Source organism: Bos indicus x Bos taurus, chromosome X (assembly GCF_003369695.1).
Source record: "Bos indicus x Bos taurus breed Angus x Brahman F1 hybrid chromosome X, Bos_hybrid_MaternalHap_v2.0, whole genome shotgun sequence".
Classification (NCBI taxonomy): Eukaryota; Metazoa; Chordata; class Mammalia; order Artiodactyla; family Bovidae; genus Bos; species Bos indicus x Bos taurus.
The window spans coordinates 19,778,799-19,805,807 of NC_040105.1; the positions used below are offsets into that span (position 1 = coordinate 19,778,799).

At 43.3% G+C, this 27,009-nt stretch overlaps 1 protein-coding gene across 1 annotated transcript in view; it reads left to right on the top strand.

Moving 5' to 3' along the window:
* SMS (spermine synthase) overlaps positions 1-27,009 on the top strand; it is a 50,368-nt gene that overhangs the window by 13,387 nt on the left and 9,972 nt on the right. The window contains exons 2-7 of the mRNA XM_027533792.1: positions 6,617-6,737; positions 10,322-10,412; positions 10,944-11,008; positions 16,626-16,801; positions 17,652-17,806; positions 18,238-18,327. Coding sequence (XP_027389593.1) covers positions 6,617-6,737; positions 10,322-10,412; positions 10,944-11,008; positions 16,626-16,801; positions 17,652-17,806; positions 18,238-18,327 — 698 coding nt within the window. The remainder of the gene's footprint in view (positions 1-6,616; positions 6,738-10,321; positions 10,413-10,943; positions 11,009-16,625; positions 16,802-17,651; positions 17,807-18,237; positions 18,328-27,009) is intronic.

A 27,009-nucleotide genomic window follows, 5' to 3' on the forward strand; every position in this document is an offset into this window, starting at 1 on the left:
TTCTAGATCCCTGTATCCCAGGGCCTGGCAGCCACCAATTTGCTTTTTGTCTCTAGGGATTTGCTTTCGCTGGCCATTTCATATAAATGGAATCATGCAGTGTGTGGTCCTTTGTGCCTGGCCTCTTCCGCTCAGCGTGTGTTGTAGGTTATGTCAATATCACATTCCTTCTGTGGCAAAATAATTGTCCACGGGGTAGATAGTATCACACTTTGCTTATTCATTTATAACTTGATGGGTTGTTGGGTGTTTTCACTTTTTGACTGTGAGTCATGCTGCTTTGAACATTCCTGTTGGCGTGGGTTTTGTGTGATGAGATTAATCATCCTGCAGCTGTTAGAAACGGGGACTATATGACCAAGTTGTCGAACCTAAGACAGACTGAGGAAGCACCTGCTTGACCTTCACTTTAATCCCTGGAAATGAATTAGGCTTTTGAATGTCTGAGAAGTCTTCTGATACACAGACCTGTTGTTAAAATTTAATTTTTAAAAAACATAATTTTAAATTTAAGTGTGTTTTTGATAAACTATGAAGACATCTGTTTATCATTTAATTTCAGTAATGTGGCCTTGTTGCTTCTGCCTCACAATATTCTTTTTTAAAAAATCTAGCATATTCAGTGTGCGTTCAAAGGATGTTGTTCTTGAACCCTTAGGCTGTCAGCTGGGGTGGAACGGGGCCCATGAGGAATGCTTATGCTATTTTGTTGTTCTCAGAGTGGTTATGCCAGTGGGGTTGGTAACTCTGGAAGATTTTTTTTAAACATGATATATTTTACATAGAGTACACTTTAGCGTACAGTTCTGAGTTGTGACCAGAGCATATGGTCCTGTGAACACACCACTGTGAAGATGAGGATACCTGAGAGGACTTTTAAAGCAGGTACTCAACTGCTTCCAACTGTATTCGGAGTCCCTTTTCCTTTGCTTCCTCTTTTAGGGGTCTGTCAAGAAGACCAAAAAGCTGGTAAACTGCACAAGCCAAGCCTGGCTCTTAGGTTCTCTGACACATCAGAGTCTCAGGTTGGGGGGAAAGGATACCTGCCTTTATGTTTCCTCTTGTGGGGAGCTGCAAACGGATCTGCCCACAGCTTCAGGGCCATCCTCCCACAGAGAGAGTGCAGATGTCTGAAAAGAGGAGGCGGGAGTAGGGGTGGGCTCTCTGACCTGGATGTGTGTGGAGGAGGTTGATCAGAGGGCGCCTGGTACCAAGTATCAGGGAGGGCAGGGAGCTCTGGAAATTCCAGAGTCTGGGGAGTGGGAGGTGGAAAGGAAGGAGGCTGGGTTTGGGGCCTCACCTCTTGGGCATGGTGCAACCATGGAAATAATTAACAACCTCTTGGAGCTTAAATTACTCGAGCTTCGTGGGAGAGACCTAGGAGACAATAAAGTTGGGGGGTGGGACGGTCCTGATTTTTATAAGCCAGGTGCTGCTTAAATGTGGGCGAGCAGAAAGGAACGCAGCCTAATTATGCAGAGGGGACTAGTGGGATTGTGGCAGGGTGGTGGCCCCACAGAGGCAGAGACTGGGTGTTGTGTAGCTTAAAGCCCTCACACCTGAGGTCCAGAATTTTCTTAGTTGAAGTATTTGAAGTCAGAAAAGACTTAAAGGTGCAAGTCACGGTCATGGGGTAGAGTCCAGAGTTTTTCTAAACATGTGAGAATTGCTTATTTTCTGAGGCCAGCCTCTCTAATGGAATTCACTTAGTTAAGGAGGTTACTGTATCTTAGCCTCTTAAAGTTGAAGAAGTAGAAATCTAACCAGAGCATATTTCCCTGCCTTTTTGCCAGGGCACCAAGTGTCATAGGATTTCATTGGCAGGACTCTCTCTTCTATTTGGGCTAGTAAGCTTGGCTGATGTAAGTACATGGCTGATGTACTTAACTTACGTCCACAGGGCCGCCCACCTTATGGATCAATGATTAAATGGTGGTGCCTGATATTGAGAGATCGAACATTGGTGCAGGCTCCTTATAGGGACCCTGTAAACAGTCGTCTCCTTTTTTAACATTTGAAGAAATGAGGTGTGTAAGTGAGGGCTGTCCTGACCAGTGAGTTTGAGTGGTGCAGAGAGGCTCTGGTGGGGGACTCTGGGGAGAAGCTGGGGGGGGCAGGTCTCTTTAGGCAATCGTAAGTGGCAGGGTTATTAACCATTGGTGGGAAGGAGTAGGGAAGTCTGAGCTGGGTTTTGATTCCAGACTTGAGATCAGGACAGTGTGGTGAGCATTAGGGCGGGAAGAAGGTTCCAGCTATATTTACAGATTTGGGATTCGGCCAGGGTAAGAGGAATGAGGTTCATTCTTCTGAGAGAGGCCTATAAATGGGTCTCTGGGACAAAATGAGGCAGGGAGATGAAACCTTGTCTTCCCTGGCCTTCTTTTGATAGTGGTGTATTTAATTTGGACCAGACCTCCAAGTTGATTCCTCTTAAGTTCTTGTTGAATAAACACAGACAAAGTGGGCAGTGGTCTGGAAATGAGGACGTTGAGTTGCCCGTTGGACAAAGGACACATTTTGCCCTGGGACAGGTCGCTGTGTTGCTGAGCACTGTGGAAGGCTCTGTCTGAGTGCTTCGCTAGTTAAATGTCATTCTTGCTTGGGCAGAGTTTTCTAAGAACTTGTGCCAAACAACATTTTTATTAGCCTAGTTTGGATTACCATGTCAACTTGAATCCGGTGTGCTTATATTTCTTTTATCATTGAATCTATTTTCACATTTTCTGATTTGTAGGCATTTATGACATTGCTGTCTGGTATTCCCAAATTTGGGTAATCATTCACATCATATTTTCAACCCAAGTTGAGTAATTCTGTTACAGCCAGTACATTTTGTTTGGTCATGTTACATGTTCCTTACTAGACAGGCACAGAGGTTGAGATTGGATAATTAATTGCAGAGCAGTGGCTCTAGCTGAAACCTGTGGCTATAGCTAGCAGGGACTTTGGCCTTTTTTCAGGCCCCCTGTTATATTTCTATCGATAGAACCTTTTGGTAACTTGAGTGTGGTTAGTTTGGAGATAGTGGGGAGTTTGGTTTTCTTTCTTGTATTTAGTGGTTTAGATCAGTGGTTCTCAAACATGGCTGCACATTGGAACTTCCCAGGGAGCTTTAAAAATGTGATGCCTGGGTCCCACCCTCAAAGTTTTCTATAACTGGTGTAGGATGTGGCATCAGAAGTTTTATAATTCCCCAGGTGGTTATAATGTGCAGCTAGGATCATGAAAACTACTGGTCTGGGTGTTCCAACAAGATACAAAAATAGGATGATTAATTTAGCCAGATGAATTTTTCATTTGACTCACAAAACATTTATTGAGCACTTGGGATCAAGATGACCAAGAAGGTCACCTCGTTAAGGCTTTTGGAACTCATTTCTTTGACTTCGCTCTGGAAAAGAGATCCTAGGTAGGTGTTTCAGCTCCAGTTCTGCTTTCTGGAGTCTTCTCCAAGGGCTGGGAGCAGCTTGGCTGACAAGGGAGCCCCCAGGTCTGGAGGAAGGTGAATATGACATGAGGTGAACAGTGGACAAAATGGTGTGATCCCTGTGTCCCTGGCAAGGCTGGCACACTAGATGGCCACAGGAGCTAGGCGGCGGCGACCACCAGAAAGGTCATTCAGACCTAGGGTATTTCTACTGAATTGGGAAATAAGCCCACAGTATAGAAATACAAGAACACTAAATTGGATCTCTTTTGTAATGTGTTTTCTTCAATTTGCAACCTGGCTGGAGGTTAGTCCCCTCTGCCTTTCTGTTAGGATGGTCGCCACACTGGGCTTGGCTAGCAGTCAAGGGCTTTGTGTGTACCAGACAAAGACACCCCCTTTTCCTACCCAAGGGATAGAGTATGCTCCAGCTCAGCCCCGGGGCTCTTGTTCAGCACACAGCCTGGCCAGTGACCCGCAGGGTGGCCCTGCCGGCGTGGCCCCCTCCACCATCATGGGGGGTTTGTGTTCAGTTGTGGAATGTGCCAACTGAACTTGGGCCCGAGGCCATTTACAGGGAGTGATGATTTGTTTTATACACTTTCAAAACAGAAAACATCTGTTCTGGCCAAGGAGGGATTGAATAATTGCATAGTGGCTTTCCTAGTCACAGTTCAAGTATTGCCGGGCGCACTTGTCTTCACCACCCCACAGCTTGGTCACTTCCACGGTGGCCTGACCCCCACCCCTGGCTTCTCAGACCCAAAAAGAACAAGATCACATGTTTCCATCAAGTTTGACATTGAAATTTTTTTTTCCCAGGGGCCAAATTCAGTCTTAAAACCATGGTTCTGGGGGATAAAATTCAAGCTTCCCCCTTTTAACTTCCTGAAACCACTTTCAGAATAGCAAAGCCAGCTAGATTATTTTTTGTCAAATGAGTTTCCCAAACACAGAGTTTTGCTGGGAATGAGGGAGCCTTACATGGAACAGGAGGTCGCCTCTCACGTTGGGCAGTGCTTGTGCTCGGGTGGGGCAGTGGTGTGGACGCCCCTCCAGGGGTCCCTTCCTGTTGTGGGACACAAGGCCCCTTCCTGAAGAGGCTTCAGGTCGTTTGGCTGAGCACAGGGCTCGGCTGCCCCCACACTCCCTGACCCGACTCCGGGCCCCATGGCCTGCCAGGCGGCACCATCTGAAAGCAGGGGGCCCCTCCCTTTGGGATGAACTCCTGTTGGTATTTTTATGAGGGGTTGGAAGTCCCTTTGCTGTGCCTACTTGCTCCTCTCACACTTGGTGGTATCGTACAGGTTTGTGGGTGGGGAATGCTTGTCTCTACCCACACGCGGCGTGCTATCTAGGCATACACACTGCCTGTCGTTCAGTTTTGTTCTAAATGTTTTCTGTGAGGTTGGGCGGTGCTACCCTAATTGCTCTGTGTTTGGAAATGGAGAAGATGAACGAAATCACTCCTTCACTGCCATCTCTGCTACTGCATTTGCTTTTGTTTTTTTTAAGCATAGTTAAAATCTATATTTTGGTGGGTGTATTAGTCAGCCAGGGCTGTTTTAACAAAGTACTACAAACTGGTGACTTCAAGCTAAAGAAGCCTATTCTCTCCCAGTTTTGGAGGCTGGAGTCTGAAAGCAGAGCATCAGCAGGGCCATGCTCCCCTAAGGGGTCGAGGGGCAAGTCCTCACTGGCCTCTTCCAACTTCTGGTGGCTCTGCATTCTTGGCTGGTGGCCATCACATGCCAGTCTCTCCCTGTCTTCACCTGCTCCTGCTCCTCCTTCCTGTGTCTTCCAGGCTTCAGTCTCTGATAAGAACTTACTAGAATTCGGACCTACCTGGATACTCTAAGATCTTTAACTACTACATCTGCAAAAACCCTTTTCCAGATCAGGTTGCATTCCCAAGTTCTGAGGGTTAAAATGTGGCCATATATTTTGTGGGGGGGTCACTCTTCTACCCTCAACAGTGGGAATAGATGAAATCGTCTGGTTTTCAAACGCCAGTTAACTTACATGCTAAAAAATGTCTGCATAGGCCAGGATAAGACCTATCTGCTGCCCAGGGTGGGCTCTGAACCTGGTTTGTAGCCCTCATTCTTACTGTGCGCTGGAAGGTGTTCCAGATGTCACTGGAGATCAACTCTGTGTAGATTGAAGGAATTCTTCCAGTCCATTTTGGCACGCCTTAGTTTATGGAAGGAATTCTAGTGTAATTTTCTTGTGAAACCGCACTGCGGTCAACTGTGGATCTTCCGTTTTTTTTCTTTTTGCCCTTGCTTTAAGTCACGGGGGTGCTTTGTTTGGACGCTTCTCAGCCTGCCCTCTTCCTTCATGTGGAAAAAGCATCAGCCTGTGGTGGGCTCATGGGACAGTACAGAGTAACTCCTTTTGTCTCATTGTGGTTCTTTATCTTAACCTTCTCAAGGAATGAGTGCTTTGGCAGATACAACTAGAGAATTAATTGCATTTTGCTTTTCATCTAAGTATCATACTGTTGGATGTTCTTGAAGATTCTGGATTCAAGTAAACCTGCAGAGGTTAATGCAATTTCTATAACCTTGACCTCAGTCCTTGATCTGAGCTCCACTTTGGTGGGGGTTGGGGGGGGTAGCCCGTGGGATGGGAGAGAGGGGCATCAGAATGCTTAGCAGGTTGTAGCATATTGAATTGTTCAGTTTCTATCAATTAAAAATAGGTTACTGGGTTGTGCTATTTCTTTTTTCCCAATAATAAAAACCAAGGCATCCTTATTGCAGAACACCTGGAATACAGAGTCAAAAGTTTTGAAGTCATTTATGGTACCCATCCACAATGGATGGAAACCCTTTTCTAGTACTCTAGATCCTCATTAAGTTATTTCACCTAAAGTGGAATGTCTTTTATCGTGTTTTTATTTGATTTCTGGCTAGGCTGAATATTTTGTTATGCTATTTCTAGTTGGCTCAATTATCCGTCTGCATTTTTGGCACAGCTCTTCTGTGGTTGGTGTTGCTGTTCTTTCTGTGTTACCTGGTAATCTGCAGCCACTCCCTATAGGGTTGAGAAAGTTCTAGCTCATAACAAAGGGGATAAATGATGCCCATAGCTCTGTTCAGGGTTTCTCAAAAATTCATTCATCAAACTGTGCTTTGCTTCTCAGTGTTTCATCTGACCATCTTGCCTTCTCCCCCTGTTCTCCAGCTGATGGTGAGACCATTCTGAAAGGCCTCCAGTCCATTTTCCAGGAGCAGGGGATGACGGAGTCAGTGCACACCTGGCAGGACCATGGCTATTTAGCGACGTACATAAACAAAAACGGCAGGTGAGGTGACCGTGAGCTCTCCTATTCGGATCTGAGCGCTTCAGCTGTGTGTATGGAAAGAGTGGTGGGGGGGGGGGCCTCCAGGTTGAGCGCTTCAGCTGTGTGTGTGTGTGTGTGTGTGTGTGTTTAAAGAGTGGTGGTGGGGGGGCATCCAGATTTTTTTTCCTTTCCTCCTTTGGCGTCTTTGAGGAGGGGACTAGAATCCAGTGCTCCGAGCTGCGCAGTAGAAACATGTCACAGAATCCCACGTCCAGGCACTCCCCCCAGAGATTAAGGCCCCTGAGGGTTGCTGTTTCTCTAAAGACCCTCAGGTGATTCTGTGTGCCCAAGACTCAGAAGCCTCGGGCAGCGTAAGCAGTGTGAACTGGCAGGCAGTGAGCCAGATGTGCTGTGCTCCACTCTAGTAGTTTCTGCCGCAGCAGGTCTGGGGCCACACCCCAAACAGTATTTCTGGCAAGCTCCTCTTGGAGGATGTTGATACTGTGGGTCAGTTAACCCCACTGTGAGTAGCACTGTAATAAGCGGTTATCAGTTAATGCAGACTGTAGTCAAATGCAGGATGAAAAAGTCTGCAAAGAGCTTGATAAGATGCTAGGGGCATCCAGGAGTTTAAGATTTTGGGTTTTGTTTTCTCCTTAAGACTTTATAGATGATCTATCTAGACTTTTTCTCTCATCAATATGAAATGAAAGTCAACCTGAGACTAGGGAAGGAAACCTAAATTAAGAAATGACTGAGAACAGGGGACTTGCCTGGTGGTCCAGTGGTTGGGACACTGCTCCCCATGTGGGGCTGCCTGGGTTCCATCCCTGGTCAGGAAACTGGATCCTGCATGCTGCACCTAAGAGCCTGTATGCTGCAGCTACAAAGATCCTGCTTGCCGTAACTAAGACCCGGTACAGCCAAGTTAAAAAGAAAAAAGAAATGACTGATAACAGAAGATACTGGTGCACTGAGTTCTCTGTATTTTCCTAAGTCTATGTAGTATCTTCTAGAGTCTAAAACTGTTAAGAGTCTTAGTAATTTGCACTATTAATTTTAAAATGTGAACTCCTGTGTATTTTTGATGGCTTTCGTTCTTTTCTCCCAATGGAAACTAAGTCCTAGAATTCCACGAGGTTTCATTAATGTCCCACATTCTCCCCCTTGTTTTTCTAATTAAAAGAACCCCTGCTCCCATCTTAGAGAGGCTCAAAAGACAATGTCGTAAGGTGAAGGAAACTTGTACTTTTGAGCTCACCTCCCCTTCTATTATTCTTTTTGTAAGTCCACGTAGTTCTTCCCTGTGAACATATCTTCACCTCTCAAAGAAACCCTAACCCCTGTGCCCTCAAGCCCAAATCTGTATTTCTGACTGCATAGCAAACCCCCATATGTGCATGGAATAGATCCCTCCAATGTATCTAAAGTGATTTCCTCTCAAGGGTTACCCAGACCCTCCGCTGCCTCCGTCCTCGCCCAGTTACTGGCAAGTCTCCTGGAAGCAGAGGTCTGCAGCTGGCCTTACACCCTCTGGCCTCTCTTCTTTCTCTCTGCCCCCCTCTCTCCCTGTCCTAGCTGCGGTCCATAACTTGGGGACCACAGCAAATCAGACCTTGCCTCTCTGCCACCTTGTAGGTTCCTCCTCTAATCCAGCTGAAGCCTTGAATCTCTTGTTTTTGTGTAGTCGCTCAGTTGTGTGCCTCTTTGCAACCCCCATGGACTGAAGTCCGCCAGGCTCCTCTGTCCATGAAATTTCCGAGGCAAGAATACTGGAGTGGGTTGCCATTTCCTTCTCCAGGGCATCTTCCCAAGCCAGGGATGGAACCCGCATCTCCTACATTGGCAGGCAGATTCTTTTCTGTGAAGCCACCAGGGAAGTCCCTTGCATCTCCTACCACCTCCTAAGGACCTTTGGGGCTGGACAGGGCCAACCATTCTACTTCAGTTCTTGAATCTTCTACCCTAGACACCAATCCCAGTTTTCTAGAAGACTTAGAATTCTTCCTGGAAGGGAGTTTTTGAGTGATAAGAGCTGTTGGAAATTGCTTCTGAAAACAGAGGAAAGAAAAATTAACATGTTTAGTTTACTTTTTTTCTTGGCCTTGCCATGTAGCTTGCTGGCTCTTAGTTCCCTGACCAGGGATGGAACCCGGGCCCCCTGCAGTGGAAGCACAGAGTCCCAACCACTAGACCATCAGGGAAGTCACTAACGTGCTTAGAGACTTGTTTCCACATTGGTCTTCCTCTTCTCTCACTTGCTCAGCTGGGACCCATCTCCATGTTGCCTAAGATCTTGGTCCTCAGTCACCTTTTTTTTTTGGTCTCCATTCCCCTCCCCCCCCCGCCCCCTTGCAACTTTTCCTCTTTCATTATTTTTGCTTTTAATCAGATGAGGTCAGTGCTTGTCCCCACCTTCTGGCATTCTCCGTGTTCCTGCAGTTCTCTGGTGGAAGATTCTTTGCTAGAACCACCTAGCTGGTTAAGAGGTGGCATTTCTCTATCATTCTTTGACCCCTAGCTCCTCTCCTTTGTGTGGCAGATTGGGGTGGGGGGTGATCAGCTAGTTCAGGAGTACATGAGTTAGTGGTATCCCTGGCCTGAACTTGATTTTGAGGCCATTTAAGGGCTGAAGGTGAAAATTAACTAGTTGTATTTATCTTTTTAAATCCAAGCACACTGCTTGTATTCTCTGAACAGAATTCTTCATCTTATTTAGTATTATTATTCAAATGTTTCTTTAACCACACCTTATAGTGAGATAAGTGATTTTAGAACTTTCCTGATGGTTCTATGGCTTAGGACTCCTTGCTTCCAATGCAGGGAGCCCAATTTGATCACTAGTCAGGGAATTAGATTCCTCATGCCCCAACTAAGACTGGCATAGCCAAATATTTTAAAAAAGAAGTGATTTTATATCAGATGTGGACGTAACATATCTGCATATATACAAATATACATGTCTAATTGAAGGAAAAGTTTCTTCAGATAATCCTTATGCATGTTTGATACACTATTTTTATTTCATAAAAAAGCTGGCCAGACACACTGAATTAGAGGTTAAAGCTTTTCCTGTAAGGAGCTCCTTTTTTTTTTTTAAAACAACTCTAAAAATGTAAGAACCATATTTAATCTGCATGCTTCACAAAACATGCCAAGGGCTGGATCTGACTTGCAGGCCGCTAACTCAATGAATGTAGCCACCACCTGCCTGCAGTCAGAAAACCACGGCTCTGTTTTGAACTCCGAGGGAAATTGGGAGAACCAAGTTTGCTCTGCCCCACCCTTCCATCCTTTTAAGGAGGGATCAGTCACTGCTGAGGAACCTTCTTAAAAATCAGATTCACAGGACTTCCTGCTGAATCACTTTCTGGGCCAAATAACCTGTTTGAAAACCTTAGCACTTGATGATTCTGTCTAAAATCTTGCCTAAATGATTGGCCTCCCTGCCCCCATGAAGAGGCTCTAATAAGAAAGCCACAGGGTAATTATGTTATTTAGGGGAAAAAAGAGCAGTGGTTTTGCCTTTTAACTGGGTTGGTGCCTTTTTTCTTTGGAGTGCCATGATACCGTTCCTAACCTTACAATTATGCTCTCCTCTGTAGCTTTGCCAATTTGAGAATCTACCCACATGGATTGGTGTTGCTGGATCTTCAGAGCTACGACGGCGATGCACAAGGCAAAGAAGTCGATAGTGTCAGTTTTCTACTTTTATTTACTCAAGTATTTAAGGATCACAAAAACAGCTCAGTTCAATAATAAAATCATTTTCACCTAATTGCTGACTTCCCAGTTAATTTTAAACTTGGCTGCCTTCAGATAAGTGATTTTAGAAGAAAAATAATTGTTCCTCAAGTGATTTTTAGTAACCTGGTTCTCATCTTTCCCTTGACCATTTGAATACAGAGTAAATGACTTGACTTTGCACTGGAGGGAATGTAAACCTTTAACCAGGATATCAATAGCTGCAATATCCTTGAGCCTTCCTTTTGATACTGTTGATACCATAGGCTGAAGTGAGATTGGCACTGGGAGGGATAGATGACAGGGGAGTGTGGAATTGGGCCAGGCCCGCAGGCTGCTGGAGAGTTGGGGGAGGACAAGTATATCTGGACGCCTGCCAGAGTGACAGCTCTGTCAACATGACCTTGACCTCCTGGTCTGTAATTTAGCCCTTCTACTCAGCTTATTTGATAAGCCCATTGATTTCTTTTCTTGTTATTGCAGCTTTTGAACAAAGTAGAAGAAAGAATGAAAGAATTGAGTCAGGACAGTACTGAGCGGGTAAAGCGGTAAGTCCACTCCTGAATATTCTTTTATATTTGGTTAATTGATAAAATGGGCTTCCTTGGTGGCTCAGATGATAAAGAATCTGCCTGCCAATGCAGGAGATGTGGGTTTGATCTCTGGGTGGGGAAGATCCCCTGGAGAAGGGCATGACAGCCTACTCCAGTATTCTTGCCTGGAGAATCCTGTGGACAGAGGAGCCTGGCAGGCTACAGTATATGAGGTCACAGAGAGTTGGACACGACTGAGTGACTAAACAACAATAAAAACAATCAATAAAATAATCGCAATGGTGGTAGTATCCCTGAGCAGTGTCTATGTAAGATGTGGAAGAAATCAGTCAACTTCTGCTTCTGGCCACTTGATAGGCTAATGTAGATGGCCCTGATGGCAGAAGACTAACTGCGTGTGTGTGTGTGTGTGTGTGTGTGAGAGAGAGAGAGAGAGAGATATAGAGAGAGAGAGAGAGAGAGAGAGATGCTAGATAAAATGGAACAGGGGCAGAAGAATGTACAGTGATCGCAAGGGGTGAAACTGTAATGCAGAGAATCAGATGGGGCTGGCACCTCAAAGAGGAGCTAGAAAACTCCTCAACCGTGTCTAGTGAAGAGAAAAAAATCATCTATCTTTCCTCAGAGTTCTGGGCCCCACAGTATAATTAAGCAGTTTTAAGAGATTTTGACAGGATGGGATGATAGAAAATATGCCTCAGTGCTTTCAGGTAGGATGATATTGACATTGCAAGAACATCAGAGCCAACCCACCTTGAGCACCCCCAGTGGGTTCTTTTCAGTTGATGACAAAGACCATTAAGCTTTTGTTGAGGAGTGCAGCTACTATGCCACCTGTGTCTGTTTAAAACTAAGTTAATAAAAAAACCAAAAACAGTTCATTTCCTTACTCCCCTCTTGTCACTAGCTAATGGCTAGTGACTGCCATATTGGACAACACAGAGAAATGTTCTGTTGGACAGCACAGACGTAGGTGCTGGTGGTGTCAGATGTTAGAAGAGCTTTGATAGAAGTAAAGTTTTGGCATTCTTTGGGAGGGGTGGTGGCTCAGAGGTTAAAGTGTCTGCCTGCAATGCGGGAGACCCGGGTTCAATCCCTGGGTTGGGAAGATCCCCTGGAGAAGGACATGGCAACTCACTCCAGTATTCTTGCCTGGGAAATCCCATGGACAGAGGAGCCTGGTGGCCTACATTCCATGGAATCGCAAAGAGTCATACACGACTGAGCAACTTCACTTCACTTCACTTCAGAGTCTGTCAGGTCCTGGGAATTAAGAATGTGAATTAATCATGGCTGCACAGTAAGTTATTCTGAGCGGTTTGGCCTTGCTCTCCCTGGGTGGGTCCTTATTGGACCCCCCAAAATGGGTCTGTCCCTGGACAGCAAGGAGTTCAAACCAGTCAGTCCTGGTAATCAGTCCTGAATATTCATTGGAAGGACTGATGCTGAAGTTCCAATACTTTGGCCACCTGATGTGAAGAGCCGGCTCATTGGAAAAGACCCTGATACTGGGAAAGATTGAAGGCAGGAGGAGAAGGGGACAACAGAGGATGAGATGGTTGGATGGCATCACTGACTTGATGTACATGAGTTTGAGCAAGCTCCGGGAGATGTTGATAGACAGGGAAGCCTGGCGTGCCGCAGTCCATGGGGTTGCAAAGAGTCAGACAGGACTTAGCAACTGAACGACAGTAACAGCTTGCTCATAAAGGCAAATACATAGATGTAGTAACACAGAGAGACTTGATTAAGGTCAGACCATCACTGTTAGAAGTGACCAGAATACAGACTTCTCCAGTTCAAGGCATTTTCCACAAGAGGGAATCCTTACTGGCTGTTTAAGGATGTTTAAGTACTTAATGGTTCATCCTGCTAAATTTGATCAGCCTGGAGGAAAGCCCCAGGACAGGTGTAAAATAATTAGAAACTTGTTTAACCACCAACTTGAATACAAGGCAGGAAACTGCATGTGAAGAGAGCAGGACCACAGGACACAGTATAGAACTTGGCCACTTGACTGAAATCTGTTAGAGCAGCCAGACTTATTTACCCCCCAAGTTCAGTTTATGTATCCTGAGGCCCTTCCTGGTCCTCAAGTAACTTGTCCACACCCACACTCTTTTCTGAAATTTCCCTCTTTTCCTGTCTGCAAAGTTTACCTAATCTTTCCGGAGTTGATCCATTTGAATTGAACGGGTTCCCACTGTGTCTTTAGTTGGGTGATAATGAATTGGCCAACATCAAAATGCCAGATTTTTGTTTTTATTGGGGTTACTTCTAGGGGTGAATGAATAGATGAAATGCGTTTATGGGCCTCAGCACTCATGAAATCTGGTTCCTGTGTGGTTGTGGTGTGGGAATTTTTGAAGTGAGAGTGCAGTTACATTTCCGATTTCAGTTCAAAACACAGCACAGGCCTTGTTTTTCCTTGTCACCGTTTTTACATCTTTTTATAAAATCAGGGTGGAGGGCGCAGGAAGTTATTGGGAATACTTTGTCGTAGGCCCTTTGTTTTTGGCCTCAAAAGGACAAAAATGTTGCCGCTTTGCTGTCTGAGGAATGACATTGTTAAAGACTGAATCATTAACATCGGAAATGATTACTCCCCTGTGGGCAGCATACCTTTAATTTCTCCTACCTGATGAGAATTTCAGTCTGTACAAACTTCTCAAAGATGTCCTTGTGTGCATCCCTTGATGGGAACCAGGACTCTACCCCAAGGCTGCCCTCTTGTTTCTTCTGACTGTTCTTCCTCTGTGTCCATATCCCCTCACTTCTCTGATTAGCATGTGTTTGAAGCTGCTCCCTGGAACTCATGGAAGGTCCTGGAGGCTGAAGGAAGCCTATTTCCTGTAGTCAAGAAATGGAGGGACAAAGAAAGACTTTTGTGCTTAGGAGCCCCCAGGGTCCTGCTGGGTATCATAGAATGAGTAATTCATCAAGGTGTAGTCATCCTTAAAGATCCTTGCTTCTTTGAATCTCTTTAAAAACTACTGTGTTGCAATAAAGCGCTCTACCTGCACCTAAGGCACCATTGACACATGTGAGAATGGACATTGTTTACTTTGGTTTTGTGCAAGAGTTCAGTAGCTGCCAATAGCTGGCTGGCTGTCAACCCCGAGGGGTGGGTTTCCTCCCCCGAAAGCCCTTGAGTTGCTGTTGCTTTCATCCAGTGTCACCTGGGCTCGTTCTCCCACCACTCATCAGCCAGGGGTGGAAGAGGCTTCTCCCGAGTCCTGTTTGCCTGCTCTCGGGGGTTGTCCTGCCGGGGCAACGACATTTTCCAAGAAAAACCACTTAGCTGTCTAATTCCAACAGCTGCATTTGTTCTAGAAGATGAAGAAGTGGTTAAATCAGGAGTTGGGATTAAATGATAGTTTATGGAAACTTGCTTTGTAAATTCAGTGCCTTTGACAGATATTAGTATTTCCTCATGGGGCTTCCCAGATGGTGCTAGTGGTAAAGAACTCGCTTGCCAGTGCAGGAGATGTGAGAGATGGTGGGTTCGATCCGTGGGTCAGAAAGATCCCCTGGAGAAGGGAATGGCAACCCACTCCAGGATTCTTTGCTGGAGAATTCCGTGGACAGAGGAGCCTGGTGGGCTACAGTCCATGGGGTTGCACAGAGTAGGACATGACTGATGAGACTTAGCACGCATGCAATAGTTCTTCATTGAAAGCCTTGTTAACCTGTAACAGGTTCAGACTGTATTCTTGGAAACAAGTGAGCAGGGAGAGCAAAGAGTTTTGAGAGCAAGTTGGAGGTAGCCCAGCATTTTAGGTACCTGGGGTTTGCTTACTGTGAACCCCACTGTATTTGAGGACATAGAACTTGCACGTGGTTGTGTTGTGTGTGCAGGGAGCTCTGTTTGTGTTCCTCTTCATTTGCCAAGCCCCCTTTCTAAGTCTGGTTTTCCCTGTCATGTAGTGACCTCTGCTGGCAGTTTCTAGTATACTCAATCTGTGTAAGACACTCAGGATTTACAAAAAGGACTGCATGAGAAAATCATCAGTTGGCAGACATTCTCATAATAATTGGTTCAGGCAAGAATCTCCTAGATGCCACTGCTGAAGGTGTGTCGAGATCAGGAACTTGACCTGGTTTTCTTGACTAGGATTTCATGGACTTGCCCCCAGCATCCCCCCACCCTGCCCCACACACACCCTGCTTCATAATTACAAAGGGACAGAAGGTACCTTTGCAAATGGAGGGATCTTGGGGGCACTGGCTTTAACCACATGGTCACACTTAACGTTACCAATTAGGACAGGCATACATCTCAGTGTCCCTGATGTGATGGTTGCATAATGTGCCAATGTGACCCTACTGAAGAGATCTTCAGGCAAACCCACCTGAGGGATTTTCTGTAGAGCACCTGGTCTGGACTTTGCTGAGATGTGAAAGTCATGAAACACACGGGGAAGGGATGACAGTGACAACTATCTATTTTAGATGAAATGAGGGTAAAAAAGCAAAATACAGTATGTGATTCTTATTCAAAAGTAGAATAGTTATGAAGGAGATAGTTGGGGCAGTTGGGAACACTTAACATGGATTCCGAGCTAGGTGATGGTATTACATGTGTGTGCACTTGGATGAATGTGCTAGTGGCAAAGTGGTGATGCAGACATTCTTGGGAGTCCTTCCTGCTAGAGTATTTGGGCGTGAAGCATGTCTCTAGTGGCCATTTTCTCCTTCAACTTTTTTTTTTTTTTTTTTAGGGAAAATTTATAGTATTATAGAAAGGTTTTTTTAAAAAGTAAATTCTTGGGACTTTGCTGGTGGTCCAGTGGCTGAGACTCCAAGCTCCCTATGCAGGGGGCCCAGGTTTGACGCCTGGTCAGGGAACTGGGTCGCACATGCTGCGATTAAGAGTTTGCACGCTGCAACTAACGATTATGCATGCCGCAACTAAGACCTGCCACAGCCAAATAAATCCATTTTTTTGCAGAGGTGCTTTTTACATTGTTTGTTTGTTGATTTTGGGCATGCCTGGTCTTTGTTGCTGCCCAAGCTCTTCTCTAGTTGTGGCAAGTGGAGGCTACCCTCTAGTGCTGTGAGGGCTTCCTCCTTCTCTTCTTGGGGAGCATGGACTTCAGTAGTTGCTGCAAGTATGTGGGCTCAGTAGTTATGGTTCCTGGGCTCTAAAGCTCAGGCTCCAGTATTCTTGCCTGGAAAATCCCATGGACAGGGGAGCCTGGTGGGCTGCAGCCCATGAAGTCACAGAGTTGGATGTGAGTTGGCAGCTGAGTGCACAAATGGAGCACAGGCTCAGCAGTTGTTGTGAATGGGCTTAGTTGCTCCGTGGATTGTGGCATCTTCTGGACCAGGGATCGAACCTGTGTCTTCTCCATTGGCAGGTGGATTCTAACCAGGGAAGCCCCAAGTTAATTCCTAATATACAACAGTGTTGAAATTTGGTAGTGGCCATTCTTACATAGCCCTCAAAGTTGAAGTTTTAGGTTGGTTGTATACTATTTAGGAGTTTGTCTGAGGCTTTGTGGCTCCATGTGGAACATTCTTGTTCCTAGGTCTTCTTTTAAGGCAGCCTCACCTAAGCAGTTTGTTGTAAGGCTCATTCCTGTTTTCCTTCTTTCCCTTTTTTTTCCAGATTACCACCCATAGTTCGAGGAGGGGCCATTGACAGATACTGGCCCACTGCGGATGGTCGCCTGGTTGAGTACGACATAGATAAAGTGGTGTATGACGAAGACTCACCTTACCAGAACATTAAAATTTTACACTCAAAGCAATTTGGGAATATTCTCATCCTCAGTGGGGATGTTAGTAAGTATTCCATCTCTACCCCAATCACCTAACAAAGTGACAATCTTAGATTGTGTTTTCCTGACATACCACCATTGTGGGTTTGTCCAGGTGTGTCGTTGGGCACTGCTGGTTATTTTTGTGTGTGTTTGGTTTTTGAGATGAATATTTACATTAGATTTACCTGTGGCTTGTCTGAGTTTTCATATTTTATAGTAGAGCCATGAAAACTTTGTCTTGATACTCTTTTTTATGTATACATAGATATACAATACATATTTATTAACATTCTCTTATAGGTTATTGTTAAGATATTGAGTCTAGTTCCCTGTGCTATACAGAAGATCCTTGTTGGTTATTTTATATTAATTGCTTGTTTATAAGGGAGTCTTTTTGTTGTGGAAAATTTCAAACCAAAGTAGACAGAACAGTAAGATGAACCCACATATACTCACCTTTGAGTGTCAACAATGATCAACTCCTGGCCAGTCTTGTTTCCTTTAAACTCCAGCCACTTTTCTCCCTCTCATATTCTTTTGAAGCAACTCTGCTGTTATATTTCATCTGGAAATATGTAATTGCTTTTTAATTATCATATCAGAACAGGCTAAAGACTGAATTTTCTTCTAAACTAAACTATATATGCGTATAATCTATGTAGGTAACATGTTGGGTGTTAGACGAGTCGGGATGAAGAAAAGTCCACAATCCAAAAGGAAAAAAAAAAATCAAAACCCTCGATATTACTGAGTTTTTAAAGACTGAAAAGGAAAATGTCTGAATTTTCTAGATTCTAGCAGTTTCTGGAATTATAAGTCAGGTGCTCTGAGGCTGTGGTTAAGTCACCATTTTGGATGTTTCTCCTCCCTAGATTTGGCGGAAAGTGATTTGGCGTATACCCGGGCCATCATGGGCAGTGGCAAAGAAGATTACAGTGGCAAAGATGTACTGATTCTGGGAGGTGGAGACGGGGGCATATTATGTGAAATAGTCAAACTGAAACCAAAGATGGTGACTATGGTAGAGATATCCTTTGCTGTATAAGAGATTAAGTTTGGTGGACTTTGTTCTCTTCCTCCTTTTTTGTCTTAATACTACAGGCAATGTTATGATTACTTTGAACAAAGATTTCAACTTAGTACCAGTAGCCTTTTTATATGGCTACCAACAGGCCACCAACAAAGCAGCAGAATTGAGAATGAAAGAGCAGGCAACCTTTGCACCGTGTCGATTGCCCAGCAGTTGCTGAGATAGCTTCTCCATTAGAAGGAAATTCAGTGCCTTTTGAGTGTCCTTGGTGCCCAAATGAAGTCATTGTCTCATTCATCATTTTTTTAAACTTTATGATACCAAATTAGTGTGAAAAATGTTATGTTCATCTTTACTTTTTAAAAACATTTCAGAATTCTTTGACATGTTCAAATACAGGGGAAATTTCTCCTTAACCTATTTTGAACATTGACCAAATGGTGATTGACGGATGTAAGAAATACATGCGAAAAACGTGTGGTGATGTCTTAGACAATCTTAAAGGAGACTGCTATCAGGTAATTATTTTTACCAGATAAATGTTTTTATATTAAGTCAGGTGATGATATGATGTTGTTGATCACAACTGTGCCTTCTTAAAACAGCTTTAAGTGTAATTGGTTAAGGAGACAAATAATTGGGACTTCCCTGGTGGTCCAGTGGCTAAAGATTCCAAACTCCCAATGCAGGGGGCCTGGGTGGGATCCCTGGTCAGGGAACTAGATCCCACATGCCCCAATTAAGACCCATTGCAGCCAAATAAATTAATAAATAATATTTTTTTAAAAGAAGAAAATTAAGATGATGGATGATCTTGTAGGGGAGGAAAAAGTTTCCTTCTATCCTTCCAATGCTTGCCTGAGACCCCTTGTAATAGAAGACTAACAAGAGGAAAAACAAGTTCATTAATGTTTTACACTCATGTATACATGGAAGATACACAGGAAAATGAGCAACTCAGAGGTAGCTTTAGAGTTTAGACTAAAATACGATCCTAACAGGGAAAGGGGGACGTAGGTGTCTTAGGTGAGAGTAGATAACTTAGGAAAAATAGACAGGGCCTTTAGAAGAGTAGGAAAAGAGGTGTGATACTTCATAACAAAGTTTGGGTGTGGTGTCAGCCTCTTCTGCTGTGATAAGAGGCCATCTTCCCTGGTTGAATCCCTCGGGGAGGGATCTATGATACTTTAGTTCCTTTTGGGGGCTCTGTCTTTAGGTAGATAAAGGGAGTTAAGAGGCCATCTTCCCTGGTTGAGTCCCTCGGGGAGGGATCTATGATACTTTAGTTTCTTTTGGGGGCTCTGTCTTTAGGTAGATAAAGGGGAGTTAAGAGGTCATCTTCCCTGGTTGAATCCCTCGGGGAGGGATTTATGATACTTTAGTTTCTTTTGGGGGCTCTGTCTTTAGGTAGATAAAGGGGAGTTAAGAGGTCATCTTCTCTGGTTAAATCCCTCGGGGAGGGATCTATGATACTTTAGTTCCTTTTGGGGGCTCTGTCTTTAGGTAGATAAAGGGGAGTTCAGAGAAAGCCTCTCTACATTTACTGTTTTGAGATAGCCTGTTCTGCTGCCCTTTATTCTCTTATGTGAGTTCTATATATATTTGTATCCAGGGAAAGTGTGTACATCTAATGAAGAAAAAGCCAATTCCAGATGCTTTGAATTTAATAGCATGAATACATTCTTATATAAAAGATATCTTGTACCTTTTAAACATTATTTCTTTATTTTTGGCAATGCTGGGTCTTTGTTGCTTTAAGCGGGCTTTCTCTCATTGCAGTGAGCAGGGGCCACTCTCTAGTTGAGGAGCACAGGTTTCTCATTGCGGTGGCTTCTCTTGTTGTGGAGCACAGGTTCTAGGCGCGTGGGCTCAGTAGTTGTGGCTTGTGCACAGGCTTATTTGCTCCATGGCATGTAGAATCTTCCCGGACCAGGGATCGAGCACGTATCCTCTGCATTGACAGGCAGATTCTTACCCGCTGCACCACCAGGGAAGTCCTCATGTGCCTTTGTATGACCTGGTAACCCCTACCTTTTGCCTATCTTAGCGTGAGTCTGTTTCTGAGTCTTTGAGAAGGGATTTACAAATTTAGAGAGTGTAGATGATTAAAATGTTTGACGTGGGAATATTTGCTTCTTGCTAAGTAAAGTGAAAGTGAAAAATCACTCAGTTGTGTCTGACTCTTGTGACCCCATGGACTATACAGTCCATGGAATTCTCCAGGCCAGAATACTGGAGTGGGTAGCCTTTCCTTTCTCCAGGGGATCTTCCCAACCCAGGGATCGAACCCAAGCCTCCCTCATTGCAGGCGGATTCTTTACCAGCTGAGCCACCAGGGAAGCCAAGTTCCTAAATTCTACTGTGCTTGTAAGTTGACCAATCATTACAGTTTGTAGCATACATTTTGTATTGTATTTTGAGTATCCAAATATCAGTGCCCATACCCACATTATTTGGTAGAGCAAGATAGCTAAGCAAATGCATATTTTTATTTGACTAGAATCTTAAATATGTATCTCTAGTTTTATAAACAGTTTAGATGAGTGCTTTAATTTGTTACACAAATTACTTACTCCTACCCATGTTCTCTAAGGTGTGTGTCCAAATTTGATTTCATGGTACACTCATATTATTTTTTTTAAGCTGAGAGAGAAATTATATCTGTGTTAAAATGCAGTTGTGATAGTTTTATGGGCAAAAGGGAAAGATACATATTTCACTTAGACTATTGTAAAGTTTAAAAAGGGAGGGATGATGCAGCAGTTCTAATCCTCGGTGTTTATTTGAAGGAAAGGGAAACACTAATTCAAAAAGATATGTGCACCTCCATATTTATTGCAGCATTATTTATGATAGCCAAGATATGGAAGCAACCTAACTGTCCATTAACAGATGAATGGATAAAGAAGATGTGGTGTATATTACACAGTGGAATCCTACTCAACCATAAAAAAAAAAAGAAAAAAAATGAAATCTTGATATTTGTGACAATTTGGATGGACCTTGATGGTATTATTTTCAATTAGCATAAAGTCTGACAGAGAAAGAAAAATACTGTATGATTTCACTCATGTGGAATATAAAAAATGTTTTAATAAAGGAACAAACCAAACCAAATAAAAATACATAGATCCAGGGAACAGAGTAGTATTTCCCAGAAGGGCAAAGGGTAGGGGAGGCTGAAATGTGTAAAGGGGACCAACTGTCTGGTAATGGATGGAAATGATACTTTCGGTGGTGAGCGTACTGTAGTACACACGAAAGTTAAACTATAATGCTGTGCAACATGGAAAGGAAGAGGGCGGGTTTAGGTTCTTCAGAGCATGGCAGCCTTTTCACGATGACTAAAATATCTGCAAATTTTATAATTTGTTTATAAATATTTGCATTGTGAGCCAGACCCTCTGCTTAAGTGTTTTAAAATTTAATCCTCAAAGCCTTATGTGGCTGCTGCTTTCTGTTTTGTAGATGAAGACTGTAAGTCGAAGAGTTCAAAGGGCAATTTATTCAAGGTTATAGGGTAACTTTAGAGGAATGTTTCGAATTCATGTCTCCCTGACTCCTTAGGTTGACTTACTTATATGGATTAAGAAAAAAATACAAGGACAGCACATCTAAACCTGCAGTACTATAGAGTCATAGACTTGTGATTGGAGGCAGGATGCGGTTGTAAGTGGGAAGATTTGCTAATGGCCCCAGGAAAAAACTTCTCGACTTTCGAGTCCAAGCTCTGAGGACAGAGCACCAAAGGCAGATGGTGACATAGACAGGGGGACCTTTTTGAGAAGGAAAAATATTTTAAATTGATTGGCTCTTGAAGTTTAGTGCCCCACTGCATCCCCCTCCCCATTTTGGGAACAGAATAGCTACCAAGGGGAGTCTGACAAACTCTTCTGATGCTAAGAGTTTTCCTGAAGCTCTAAAGGGCAGGGGGTTCCTGGTCTGTGGGACAGCAGTAGGCAAGCCCCTTAGCCATTAAAATACAACCAAAAAAAAAAAAGACAAAACAGGTTCTTGGTTATACCTTAAATGACTATAATGTTGTATGTCAATTATATCTCAATAAAACTGAAAAAAAAGCATTAAGAAACAAACCAGGTCCTTGCAACTGTTTGTCATTTGAAAACACAATTATTGTTAACCGTTTTTAGAAAATGTTCCAGTGCACACCCCATTCCTTTTATGATGGAATAATTTTAATCTTAAAATTAAAGTAGTACAGAAAGAAAAATGAAAGATTTTTTTGTATATATGTATAAGATTTGCAAGCAGTGAATCTAGCAGTTTTAAGGAATTTTTGTGCCCTAAATCTTGTCCCCAGAAGATTTTTAGTTGAATGTAAAGATATGGATCTTAAATCTATTATCAACACAATGCATTATATATATAAACTAACATTAAAAAAACTTGCTTGTTTTTGGTTGTGCTGGCTCCTGGTTGCTGTGCACTAGCTTCCTCTGGTTGCAGGGAGCAGGGCTTCCTCTCTAGTTGTGCACGGGCTTCTCACTGCCATGCTTCTCTCGTGGAGCACTGGCTCTAGGGCTGCAGGCTTCTGTAGCTGCAGCACGTGGGCTTAGTAGTTGTGGTGCACTGGGACTTAGTTGACCTGAAGCATGCGGAATCTGCCCGAACTAGGGATCGAACCCATGTCCCCTGAATTGTCAGGCAGATTCTTATCCATAGTACCACTAAGGGAAGTCCTTAGTACTCTTTTTTCTGTTAACATTTTTTATGAAGCCACCAGGTTTTCCTTTTAGGATTCTTTACTTGCTTACCCAGTTCATGGGTATGATTTGAAATTTATTAGAAACTAGGGCATGTCAAAAAGCCTTTCTTGTGAATCTTCTTGAAGATGAAGCATTTTTGCAAAAGCAGTAAGACAGTAACTGAGTGACAAGACTTAAAAGGTACAGTGAAACAACTGATCTCAATGTAACTGACAGAAGACTTGGTTGTAATAACTAGAATTAGGGGTAACATTTTGTTAGGACACATCAGAATTATAGAAATTCCATGTTATTTTATTATTTATTATTTGGCCACACCCTGTGGCATGTGGAGATCTTAGTTCCCTGAGCAGGGATCAAATGCATGCCCCATACAGTGGAAGCATGGAGACTTAACCACTGGACTGCTAGGGAAGTCACCATATAATTTTCTTTAAATTATTATTGGAATATAGTTGATTCACAATGTTGTATTCCATATAATTTTAAGAGTGTAAAAACATTTGCCCACACAGTATATACCTGAGGAGGCTTATCACTCATTTGGCAATGTTGCCCATGTAATTTAACATACTGAATTGTCCTAATTAATCTCTGAGATGCCTCAAGGGTTCCTCTGAAGCACCCCAAAGTTAGCTGGAGGTCAAAAGAACTTCAGATCGAATTTGATATTTGTCAGAAATACTAGAAAGTCAAAGAAGATGATAAGTCACTGTGAAACAACAACCATTCACCCAACCAAAGTGACAATAAAAGATCTCAAAAGTAAATACATGAAGTCAAAATCAGATCTCTCAAAAAGGCAAAAGCAGCTTAGCACTCTAAGAAAACTTTATTTTATGCTGGGAAAGCAAAGAGAGAAAACCAAAAATCCAAATTCTAGTCTTGCATTATCAGCCTATTCTTGATAATAAATTTTATTTACTTAAATTCAGTCTAATCATAGCCAATACTGACCATGCACATACATGAACTTTTCTAAGTGTTCCTTTTTCACAAACTTTCTAAAACTTTCTATATATTATTTTGTCCCTGAGTTTCTTTACCATTCAGAAACAACCAACTCTAGGACAGAATTACCTTTTTTTCCATTTAACAAAATGGATTTCCATTCTTCATACCTACTTTTACTGCAAACAGTAAAAGCTATACTTGTGTGTTGAAATATTTCTCTTTTTTTAAAACATTTGAAAAAATGTTTTACCTAGAAATCTCTTGAAAGTGAAAGTGTTACTTGCTTAGTCATGTCCGACTCTTTGTGATCCCATGGACTGTAGCCCACCAGGCTCTTCTGTCCATGGAATTCTCCAGGCAAGAATACTGGAGTGAGTTGCCATGCCCTCCTCCAAGGAGTCTTCCTGACCCAGGGATTGAACCTGGGTCTCCTGCATTGCAGGTGGATTCTTCATCATCTGAGCCACCAGGGGAGCTCTTACATTTAATTTACTCAAATGTTTCATCATAGTTTTTCTTGTGGACAGATTTTATAACAATATGAGCTTTATTGACTTTCTTAGATGCAATAAAAGTGATAAACTTAATACTGATGACTCTAGAAACATGTCATATTAAACCAGCACACTTAAAGGCTAGATTTAATACCAAATATCAGTTTAATAGTGAATATTTCCTAGATCATATGAACCTGAAATTCATTTTGACTAGATTTTATATTTCTGAGAATTTACATAAGCACTTAAGTTCTTTTAAGTTAAACAGAGCTCATCTGCAAACCAAGCTTAGCAATGCAATTTGGAGATGGAGGCACATTGTATTTATAATGTATGCATAAATATGCATATGTCTGTACAGACACAGATCTAAAACTTCACCTGTTTGAGTTTAAAAAGCACCCCCCCACCCCACCCCGGGATCACAGATGATTAAAGTTTCTGCCAGTTCAGGTAGATCATTTTCATCTTGAAGGCACAAAGATCTGCATGTTTCTCCTAGAAAGCTAGCTTAGTACTAATTGCACACACAAAAACCACTTTCAGAATGTCAAAAGAGCCCCATCTTGACTGTTTCCAGGGTGAGATTTCCTTCAGTTTCTACATACCTGTCACTCACTCATATTCACATGCTTCTCTTACAAAAGAACTTGAATCAGCATTCAAGTTCCCAAGACCCCCTTCATATCAGATCAGATCAGATCAGTCTCTCAGTCGTGTCCGACTCTTTGCGACCCTGTGAATCGCAGCATGCCAGGCCTCCCTGTCCATCACCAACTCCCGGAGTTCACTCAGACTCATGTCCATCGAGTCAGTGATGCCATCCAGCCATCTCATCCTCTGTTGTCCCCTTTTCCTCCTGCCCCCAATCCCTCCCAGCATCAGTCTTTTCCAGTGAGTCAACTCTTCACATGAGGTGGCCAAAGTACTGCAGTTTCAGCTTTAGCGTCATTCCTTCCGAAGAAATCCCAGGGCTGATCTCCTTCAGAATGGACTGGTTGGATCTCCTTGCAGTCCAAGGGACTCTCAAGAGTCTTCTCCAACACCACAGTTCAAAAGCATCAATTCTTCGGCACTCAGCCTTCTTCACAGTCCAACTCTCACATCCATACATGACCACAGGAAAAATCATAGCCTTGACTAGACGGACCTTTGTTGGCAAAGTAATGTCTCTGCTTTTGAATATGCTATCTAGGTTGGTCATAACTTTCCTTCCAAGGAGTAAGCGTCTTTTAATTTCATGGCTGCAATCACCATCTGCAGTGATTTTGGAGCCCCAAAAAATAAAGTCTGACACTGTTTCCACTGTTTCCCCATCTATTTCCCATGAAGTGATGGGACCGGATGCCATGATCTTCGTTTTCTGGTTAAGCCAACTTTTTCACTCTCTACTTTCACTTTCATCAAGAGGCTTTTTAGTTCCTCTTCACTTTCTGCCATAAGGGTGGTGTCATCTGCATATCTGAGGTTATTGATATTTCTCCCAGCAATCTAGATTCCAGCTTGTGTTTCTTCCAGTCCAGTGTTTCTCATGATGTACTCTGCATATAAGTTAAATAAACAGGGTGACAGTATACAGCCTTGACGAACTCCTTTTCCTATTTGGAACCAGTCTGTTGTTCCATGTCCAGTTCTAACTGTTGCTTCCTGACCTGCATACAGATTTCTCAAGAGGCAGATCAGGTGGTCTGGTATGCCCACCTCTTTGAGAATTTTCCACAGTTTATTGTGATCCACACAGTCAAAGGCTTTGGTATAGTCAATAAAGCAGAAATAGATGTTTTTCTGGAACTCTCTTGCTTTTTCCATGATCCAGCGGATGTTGGCAATTTGATCTCTGGTTTTCTCAAACCAGCTTGAACATCTGAAAGTTCACGGTTCACGTATTGCTGAAGCCTGGCTTGGAGAATTTTGCGCATTACTTGACTAGCGTGTGAGATGAGTGCAATTGTGTGGTAGTTTGAGCATTCTTTGGCATTGCCTTTCTTTGGGATTGGAATGAAAACTGACCTTTTCCAGTCCTGTGGCCACTGCTGAGTTTTCCCAGTTTGCTGGCATATTGAGTGCAGCACTTTCACAGCATCATCTTTCAGGATTTGGAATAGCTCAACTGGAATTCTATCACCTCCACTAGCTTTGTTCATAGTGATGCTTTCTAAGGCCCACTTGACTTCACATTCCAGGATGTCTGGCTCTAGGTCAGTGATCACACCATCGTGATTATCTGGGTTGTGAAGATCTTTTTTGTACAGTTCTTCTGTGTATTCTTGCCATCTCTTCTTAATATCTTCTGCTTAAGAAGAGATGGCAAGACCCCCTTAATGAGGGTCAAAACCAGAAGAGAGAACAGTATTAGGATTCATGTACCCAGACACTTGGGCACACACGCCAAATAAAAGCCAAACCAATTCCAAAAGGCTCCCTTAGACACAATAGTGTAAAAGCCTATGCATAAGGAACTCTATCCCATTTCCCTTCCCTTTTATAAAACAGTTCTAGTTGAAGGATGTTCTAATTTAGAGGGCCATTGGTGTTGAAGGGGTGCTGAGGCCAAGCAGTGTTACAGTGAAATTTTTTCTTTCATTCATGGGAGCAAAGCTGATCTCCCCGTTTTGCAAAGTGTACCCTAGTGGACTACAAGATGGAACAGAATTGTCATTACCCGTACTTATTCACTGCTGCTGCTGTCAAATACCAAGCAAAGGGCACATCAATGCAATGCAGAATGGTCTCTCAAGGTCACAGTTCCCTTGCCCCAGAGAGGAGATACCCAGTCAGTTCCCCATTAGAGATGAAGCCAAATGACCAAGCCGTACTCTTGCTGTAAGTGAAGCCAGTGAGGTTGGGAAGAATACCCTGGTGCAGAGACGAGATCAGGTTAAGTATAGTTTAAAATTGCACTCCCATTCCCACATGGAGGCCCCCAAACAGATCGGTCTGGGTCCCAAGAGAGAATTAGGGTGACTCACAATGAGCCCAGAGTGGCTCGCTTTCCCAAAGTGGGTGAACTCAGAAGGAGCAG